This window comes from Heterocephalus glaber, unplaced genomic scaffold (assembly GCF_053883595.1).
Source record: "Heterocephalus glaber isolate CG9 unplaced genomic scaffold, H.glaber_assembly_v1.0 deba00001532, whole genome shotgun sequence".
Taxonomy (NCBI): Eukaryota; Metazoa; Chordata; class Mammalia; order Rodentia; family Bathyergidae; genus Heterocephalus; species Heterocephalus glaber.
Window position 1 is genome coordinate 19,391,481 of NW_028258330.1, and position 9,619 is coordinate 19,401,099.

The 9,619-nt window shown below is 43.7% G+C and overlaps 1 protein-coding gene across 4 annotated transcripts in view; it reads right to left on the bottom strand.

The window, feature by feature from the left end:
- The window catches only part of Atrn (attractin), a 195,146-nt gene extending 186,883 nt beyond the window's left edge, over window positions 1-8,263 (bottom strand). For 3 of the 4 annotated variants that reach the window (XM_004840725.4, XM_021254994.2, XM_004840726.4), the window contains exon 1: window positions 7,751-8,263. In XM_004840725.4, the coding sequence (XP_004840782.2) occupies window positions 7,751-8,172 (422 nt within the window). In that variant the 5' untranslated portion in view covers window positions 8,173-8,263. The remainder of the gene's footprint in view (window positions 1-7,750) is intronic. The other variant, XM_087188714.1, reaches the window with a different exon arrangement.
- Between the last annotated feature and the right edge of the window lie 1,356 nt (window positions 8,264-9,619).

The window sequence follows — 9,619 nt, forward strand, 5'->3', positions numbered from 1 at the left end:
TGAATGCTGCTGCAGGGTGTCATTCAACAGAAAAGCAGGCTTATAAAAATATTACAATATGTCTTCATCCACCTTATCCACCAGATCTGGCACCCTATGACTTCTGGCTCTTCCTCAAAATAAAAATGACCATGAAAGGTAAATGTTTTGAATCAGTTCAGGACATCAAGGCAGCTAGGACATCCCAGTCAAGTAACCCACAAGTCAGGACTTCTAGAACTGCTTCAGAAATTAGCAAGAACAATGGGTTAAGAGTGTTCAAAGCAAAGGGAAGTACTTTGAGGGGGATTAATGGCAGTGTGTATTTTACTGCAATAATTTTTTATCAAACACACCATATTTTTTGATCATACCACATAAGAAAGCATAAAGGAAAAGACTTTTTTTAATGAAGATAAGAATGTTTGTTTTCTTCTTTGTAAGTCTGTTTTGTCTGTCTTGTACTTTGAGTAACTACTTTAAAGATGATACACAACGTAACTATTGTTATTCTCTTATTTTGTTATGGCAATTTTGTTTTTTTTCATGAAATAAAAAATTTTTTAAAAGGAAGTTTGGTGATGGGATGATAGCAAAACATCCCAAAAAGTAAACAGCAGAAGACACAGAACTTCAGAAAAAATATGAGGGCAAAGCACATATGCAGTATTCATATGAGTAAAGGTGACTTTTAAAGAGTCATAAGAAATATATTGTAAAATTTCATTCCTTTATTCAACAAATATTTACTGAACACTATGTCCCAGGCACTATTCTAAGCTCTGGAAAAATAACATTGAATAAAACAGATTAAAATCCCTGCCCTCATAGAACATAAGAGTCTACTGAGGGTAACACACAATCCTAAATTGTGAACACAAATTTAGGTTTTCAGGTTAATACCATTTATTAATTTTTTAATGTTTTCTTCAAATTTTACTTCCAGAATTTTCATTTCACTGGTTAGAAAGGTATTTATATCCTCAGAGCAGTAGCCAGATTCAGGTAAATTAAGATTTTTTATGCTAGCTTTTCTATTGTAAAAATATATTTTTTTTCCTTTGTTTTTCAAAATGTTTGTTGGAATTAGGTCAGCTCTACCAAAGAATGTTCATTAAGGATGACTGGACTCAGGGAAAAATGAGAGCCCAAATGATACAACAAAGAGAGTGGGGTTTGGTAATTAAACAAGGCCAGGGTTGAAATTCCAGTTTTGTACAAGTTGTGTGACCTTGGGCAAGTTATTCAGTATCTCCAACTTTCAAGCGAGCAGATGTAGCTCAGTGGAGTAGTGCATACCTAGCAGGCATAAGACCTAGGTTTGATCCCCAGCAACATACACCAAAAAACCCACTAAGTTTCAGTATACCCATCTAAGAAATGAGAATACCTTCACTTTAAGGATTAAAGGGAGTAATTTTTAAAAGACATTTCACACACTGCTTGGAAAAAAATGGGAGAAATGCTAGAGAAATGGTGGGAGCTGATGCTGTGATCCCCACTACTACCGTTACTATTATCTGCTGACACAAAATAGATGCCCAACAAATGCTTTCTATTTCTTCTACAGAAGGCATGTCTTAACAGCATGGATAATTTTAAGGCCCCAGTTCACTAAGTTATTCTCTTCCATCCTCCCAAAAGTTCTGTACAACAGAAATTAAATTCATATTAATTTCATAAATGTACTGAATATCCTTACTCTCTATTAAATGTACTTAATTTCTAACTATCACTGGGGCATGTTTATCCTCCAAAGAAAATTTTTGATGGTAATGTTACCAATGGAAAAAATGGTCCCTGAATTATGAAGATTCACGTAAAAATAAAAGTGGCACTGCTTTAGAAATTATCCACAAAGATGCTATACTTTTTATTAAATTGACACAATTAACCTTATACCCTGAAATAAATCATTTCTACAGCATCTTTCACTTAGGGGAAAAAAATTAAGGAACTATAATCATGTAATAATTCAAATTTTATACAACAGCCTTAAGAGTTCCCTGAGAATTAAATGGTGTAATGTATATGAAAATGTTTGGCCAAAGTGTTGGCACGCAAAATGTACTCAGTGATAACTTTAGTGAAATCTAATACTCTTATCCTACATTCTTTTCAAATGGCAATTATAGGATTTGCAGAATTAAAAAGCTTAAAAAACACTCTAACTTGATACAGTTCTAAAACAGAAATGTATTCACATTTGACATCTTTTAGTTTCAATAACAAAGAGGTTTGTAAATTAAGATACATAGCATTATAAGGCCGGGGATTTAGCTCAGTAGCATTGTGCCCACCTCGCAAGCACAAGGTCCAGAGTTCGATCCTGGGTACCAAAAAAAAAAAGATACACAGCATTATAATCAAAAGCAACATTTAACAATTTAAAATGGTGTCCACAGTCTCCTGTGTTTGGAAAGTGACTGGATTATGGGGTACAGTTGTATTGCTGTTGGCGGGGGACGGTTGAGGAAAGAGTCACAGAGGGCACAGTCTGGAAATTTATCTCCCTCTCCAGCTCCTTCCTTGTCACTCTGCTTCCTGTCTACCATGTAGTGAGCTGCTTTCCTCTTCTCAGACCCTTTTTATCCCACTTCTGTCCTGGAGCCAGCCAACTATGGCTGAAATCTCTACAAACTGTGAGCCAAAATAAACTTCTCCTCCTTTTAGTTGCAGGTGTTGGGTATTTTTTCCAGAATGAGAAAAGTGACCAAGATATTGGTACCAGGGCTGGGGTCAGTGCTGTGATGCTACCTGACAATGTGGTTCAGAAGCCTTTGGAATCGATTTGAGGGAGAAGTCTGAATGTCAGCTGGAGAAGCAGCCCAAGAACACTGTAAACCAAGCTTGATGGGAGATTTTGGTCAGAGCTCAGACAACCAAAAGGCTAATGAAAAGACAGATGGTAAAGGCCAGGCTCAGGAAGTTTCATTTGGGAACAAGGACTCCAGGCCATGTATGTTATGCTCTAGAAGAAAATTTGTCTACATTTTGCCCATGCCTAAGACTTTGTAGAAGACTGAGATTAAGGGCAGCAGATTAATTAATCTGGTGGAGGAAATTTCAAGGCAGCCTAATGTTGAGACTGTGGCATGACTACTATTAGAGCTTTTAGCCAGTTCTATACTGAGAATCAAGAGCAAATGGCACCATTGAGTGATTTTAAAAGTTTTAGTTTCACCAGAAAGGAAGTTTCTACAGAGATGGGCCTGTAAAGTCGGAGCAGAGAAGAGCTTAGTTGCTGAAAAAATTAGTATTAAAAAGAAGCCAACTACAGTACTTTACCTCAGCACAGTACAAAGGATGCCTTGAGGGCATGGAATGATTCCAACAGATGCCACCTTTTGCAGACTCAAGGGTGGAAAAGTGAAACACTATGCTTTGAGAAGGAAATCCCAGAGTACCCTGCTTGAGAAAGGCCACCAAGGGAATTTGTTACCTGAGATTCGTTTCACAGTACTCAGCCATTCACGTACTTGGAAGCCTCTACAGTCATGATTCAAGGGGGTCTGGCTACTGCTGGAGCCAACGATGGATTATGCTGTCATCCACGTGGTACTGTTTTTATAGGCACACAGAATACAAGAGTTGTGAGCTCAGGGAGACTTCCACCAAGATTTCAGAAGATCTAGGAGTCCAGGAAGTGTGCCTCTGACAGGGCAAAGTGTGAAGCTGAGAGTGAAGCCAAAAGTATATTGGAGACCCCAGAAATTTAGATAAACCAGGAATATGGAATGTAAGAAAAAAGCCCACAAGAAGTGAGTAAAGCTAGCCTAAGAGAGAAGCCATTCAAGCTACAACCACCAGCAACACTGTAGGGACAGGGTCACCCAAGCCATTTGGAGTTTACATCAAGCCACAACTTGCCCCAGGTACTGGACATGGAACTACAGGATTTAATGTTTTCCCTGCTGTGTTTCAGTCTTGCTTTGGTCCAATTTCTTTCTCCTGTTCCCCCTTCCTCTCTTTCAAAAAAGAAATGTTTGGGCCAGGGATTTAGCTTAGTGGCTTCGCCACCTGCTGCACAAGCACAAGGACCCAAGTTCGATCCCTGGTACCAAAAAAAAAAAAGAAATGTTTATTTTGTGCCACTGTATATTGAAAGTGTTTAACTTTCTTTTGATTTTTACAGGGTTCACAGCTAAGAGTTTTCCTTAAGTCTCAAAGGGGTCTTTTGACTTGCACTTTTATTTGTTTGGGGGTTTTTTTTGGTTTTCTGTTTGTTTGGTTTTTTCCGTACCGGGATTGAATTTAGGACCTTGCGCTTTCAAGGCAGGTGAGGTGCCACTAAGCTAAATCCCTGGGCCTTGACTTGTACTTTTACCAATACTAGAACTGTTAAAACTCTAGCAACTCTTAGAGAGGAACTAAATGGATCTTGCATAAAAAGATGCACATGAGTCTTTTGGGGGTCAGAAGCAGAACGTTATGGTTTAAATCCAAAATGGCCCCTAAAGGTTGTGTTTGAAAGGTGATTAGGAATGGTATTGCGGGACTTCTGTTGGGAAGCAGGGTTTGGCCAGAGGAGAGAGATTTGGTCACTGGAGGCATGGTCTAAAAGGGTTTATCTCCCTCCCCAGCTACTCTTTTGTTACTCTGCTTCCTGTCTACCATATGGTGAGCTGCTTTCCTCTGCTCTGGCTCTTCCACCATGCCACTTCTGCCCTGAAGCCAGCCAACTACGGACTAAAACCTCTACAAACTGTGACGCAAAATAAATCTCTCCTTCTTTCAGTTGCAAATGTTGAGTATTTTGTCCTAGTGATGAGGAAAATGACTAAGACACTGTTCATCAAAAAAAAAAATCCTTCATCTAAAAGTTTTTATAAAAGATTAGAGCCAGGCATGGTGGTGTAGTGTAGGCCTATTAACTGGGAGGCTAAGGCAAGAGGATCACAAGTTCAAAGCCAGCCTGGCTAATTCAACAAGACTCTGTCTCAATATTTTAAAAGGGATGCAGATGTAGCTCAATGGCAGTTCACTCACCTAGCATGCACAATTACTTGGGTCCAATCCCCAGTACTGGAGGGGAAAAAAAAAAAAAGAAAAAAAAGGCCAGAAACATAACTTGCTGCTGTTTTCATTTTTTAAAACTGCAAATTCCAGAAGCTATTTAACATAATGGTATCATTAAAACTAGTCATGATTACTTCAGCACTGACATCAGCTAGTACCAATTCATAGGGAGTGTCCACAATACCCAAGGGTGCCCCTTCACTCATACTTGACACTATCTGAGACAATCAATGTCTGGAGTGTTAGTTACCCCACTACAAATGACTCCTCTAAGTCTCTAGATTGTCCATGTGGACACTCAGAACTGTCTCTCTCACTGGCAATCCCCCTCATAGGTTGATGACTCCAGCATATACATGAGCCAGGTGTATATCCAAAGAGCACCTCAAACTCAGTGTATACAAAATTAAACTTGTCTCAGCCCATCTCCCCCATGTTCCTGTATGTTAGTGGCACCACTCAATCAGCAAAATGGATCTAGTTTTCTTTCTCTCTTCACAGCCTTCCCTCTTCCAAAGAGTAAACCAGTTTCAAAGAAGCAACTGTCCATTTTACCTCTACAACACCACGCACCATCTATCCCAGTCTCCAGTCTCACTGCTTCTCTAAGGCTCTCATTACCACTATCCTGACCCACATCAACAGATTCCACCGAGCTGCCCACCATCTTTCACGCCCAAAGTGAGTCCACCTACTCTGAACATTATTGGCAGACTAAACTTGCTATGAATGCCCTTTCCCACCTTGTGGATACCATTGTCTACCATGGTGTCCCAGATTTTCAGACCCCGAAGGACTCCCCTGGGACCCAACCATTCACTTGATCTTGGAAGTGCTTCAAATTGAAAATCTTCTGGCCTCATCTTCAAGGCCATTTCTACTTTGGCTCCAACCTAAAAGCCTACAATTTCATGAAAACAAGAGTGAAGTGTGCCATTCCGCCACTCACGGGCTAAAGGTCAAACTGCTGGCAGATGTTTGGCCTGGCTGGCACCTCTCCACTCTTGCCAGCACACTTCCCTTAGTTCTCTCTGCTCCAGCCATCTGGCCTTCTCTCCAGCCTGTCATGATCCCATACATTCACCAACCTCTCAACACCCCACCACTCAGGTAGCAATACTATCTCAAATCATTTACTCAGTGACTAACCTTACACCCTTTCCAAACTAAGTCAAGTGCTGTGTACTCTGCTCTTAAATTCCATAGCCTTAATTTTTGTAAGCAAAATTGAATTCATAAATCAGAACATCCTAAGTCATAAGACCAGCCCACTACATACTGCTCCTAAAATCACTTAGTTTCTCCATCCAGAAAACTAAGAACTCATTTCCTCAATGTTCTCTGAGTTCCCTAGAAGATCAGACATTACCTGAGTGTATGGTTTTACCATTCTAAATCTCTCCCTCATAATTCTCTTCTACACAGGCACCAGTAAAACTTTACTTTCTGGTCTCCACAACTTTATATCCTTTCCCCCAGCTCCACATTTGCAAAACCTACGTAGCCTCAAATGCTCAAATCCAATGTTACCTTCCCCTTCAAGTTGTCCATGTGTCCCTCAGTCACCTCTTTACCCCTCAATATCCACAGGACCTCCAGTGCCTCATTCAGGTCTCAGATCGAATGGCACTTCAAATGAGTGGCTCCTTCTAAAGTCGCTGGATGCTTATAATTCTTCATCAGATCACCCCGTTTTATTTTATTGATAGCATTTACCATTATTTGAAATTGTCTTTTTCATTTTTTTCACTCATTTACTTGTCAACCGCCTGTCATCTCCATTAGGACATAAAATCTGTGAGAGCAGGAACCCTACCTGTCTTGTTCACATTTCCTCACTCTCTCACATCAGATGCTGAAGATATTTGGTAAATATCTGCCAAACACATGGATGACTCTAGTCCTTATGACTAGGGTTTTTGTGCACATATCTTCCTCTTGCTGTATTCCAAACTCCTTGTGGACAAGGCAAAGTCTGGCTAATCTATTGGTACAATCCAGAAATCCTTGCACAACTGAAACAGTAATAGATAACTGATAATAACTAATCTCTCTAAAAAGGTACTGCCCCAAACCAAGCCAACTCAAAACTTTGTATTGTCCAGAAATCAGGGAAAACAGGAATCTATCTCCTTTCATCCCCTCTCCAACAGCCCCTATTCGACTATGCACTACCAATGAGCTTCAAAAGGCTAGCTTCCTTACTTCCTGTTCACCAACAACCACTGATTCTTCTATCCCTAAAAATCTCACAATACTACCCTTTCCCCTTTATCTCCAGCCAACAAATAACTTCCAGGGCCCTGTTCTTCAAAAGACCCCCGTAACTCCTTCAGTCAGTCAGGGGAATTCACCATGCCCTGTGGCAAAGGGAGACGTTAAAAAGAAGTGCTTAAGAACCGGTTCACTCATTTTCCTTGATAATCTCGTTTAGGAAATAGACTCAGTTTAGGAGACTGACTTGGATACTGAGACCCTGAGCATTCTTCCAATCTAGCCCGCAGCACCTTTTGGGGTGCCCTCACTACTGCTGTGCACCTTTTCGCCTTCCACCACAGGAAGACACCCCCCCACCCCCCACCCCCGGCCAGAGACGATGATATCTCGGGAAGCAAATGCCATTAAACACAGTGGGGCCGCCCAACCCTACCCACTTTCCATCCAGCCTTCGCCTCTGGCCTGAAACGGTCTCGAGTGCCCCTCAGCCCCAGGCTCCAGCTGGGTCCGACCCTCCAACACCACCCCCGCTCACCTGAAGCGGCCCCCGCAGTGCTGGCATTGCTCGCCCACCCAGCCGGTGGGGCAGACGCACAGGCCGGTACCAGGGTTGCAGCGACCGCCGTTGACACAAGGCCGGTCACATTCCTTCGCCTCAGCTGCGGCTGAGCTCGACACCGCCGCCGCCGCAGCAGCGGCCTCGGCCTCCCAGGGCAGCAGCAGGAGCAGCGGCGGGAGCAGCAGCAGAAGCCGCCAAGGTGGCAGCGACGGCGACAGCCGCCAAGGTGGCAGCGACGGCGACAGCCGCCGCGGGGGACGCAGCCCGGCCCCTAGCCCCGGCCTCCCAGTCCCAGTCACGTCCCAGTCTCGGTGCTGCCCGCCCTTCCTGCCCGCGGGTGCTGCAGTCTTCGCCGTCCTCCTCAGCCTCGCCTCAGTCGCCGCCGCCGCAGCCACCATCTTCCCGGGGCTGAGACGGGGCCCGGCGAACACATACACTCACACACAGCACGGCCGGCTCCGCTTCGCCTGGCTGTACGGGGCGGGGCTGTGCTGACGGTGGCCCTTGCGGCCAATCCTGAGGGCGGAGCCAGAGCTGCGCTGTGGGCGGGGCTGGCGCGCCTGCGTGGGCGGAGCGCGGAGAGCTGAGACTGGGGTCCTCCAGACCGCTAGGTGAAGAGGGCGTTTCTATCTTTGATTTTAGGGTTTGTTGACCCCTTAGCTGTTGCAACCAAGGAACCCTGGCGCTCTAGTTTTCGCACTAAGTGGAGGCTGCGAGGCAGCCGTCCCAAAGTACTCGGCTTCTGTTGACCTCCAGGAGTTGGCTATTGTGCTAGCCAAGACGACCGCGTTGAATATTGCCTGCCTGGACACCCCCAGCCCACCAGCCCCAACTTCAGCTGCGGGGCAGAAACAGCCTAAAGACTTGCGGTATGGGGCCAGAGGCGATCCTGAAGAGTGATGCATTCTAGCCTCTGAAATAGGGATAAAGAAATAACACCTGTGTTATTTCATATCAGTAAATGTCTAGCAGACTGAAGACACACACAGCCAGGCCTTCCTTGATAACAGGCTGATCTGGTTGCAGATCAGATGGACCCTCCACCTTTAATTCTGTGGGATAACTTTTGGGATTACCTTGGGTCCCACTATTTGCCCTCCAACCATATTCTCTGAAGAGAAGGTCTAGAATTGGGAACTAGAACACCTTCAGCCTGCACAAGTCGGATCCCAGAGCCTTTCTTGTTAAATTTCAGTGCCTCCATTGAAACATGCCTTTCAGTGGTATAATTTTGTATGGTTCTCAACCCAGGAATCTGGACTGGGATGGAGACTCCATTTAACCAGTAGAAGAAGGTGGTGGAAATGACAGTTTCAAATCTGAGATTTTTTAAAAAAGACCTGGCAGTCTTGATTTTGAGTTTTTGGCAGTCCTGAGCTGCTCCTGTTCTTCTACCCTCCTGAAAAGAAACCTTATGTGGAGATCACATGGAGAGGGAGAGGCCTGGGCACATGAAACTGGTGGATGCACCCTAGCTGAGATTTCACTGAAGCCATCTGTGTTGTTTCACATTACCTAGAACAGAGACGAGCCTTTCCTACTATGCCTTATTCAGAAACCCAAGAAATGATAAACTCACTACTGTTTTAAGTCTCTACATTTTAGAGAGCTTTGTTACTCAGCAATGGATAATCAACATTGTCTCACCTAATCCTTGTGCTGTGAGGAATATTTCTTGGGCACCTAGCAGACCTTGGGAAATGTCCTTCATATACCTGTAGAATCTCTCAAATTCACCTCCGAGCACAGAATTCAAAGATGTTAGGATGGACCCCCACACTCATACCCAGATGCCATGCAGGTGCTGAGATAGACCCACAAACACGTAATCAGGTTCTACTCTCA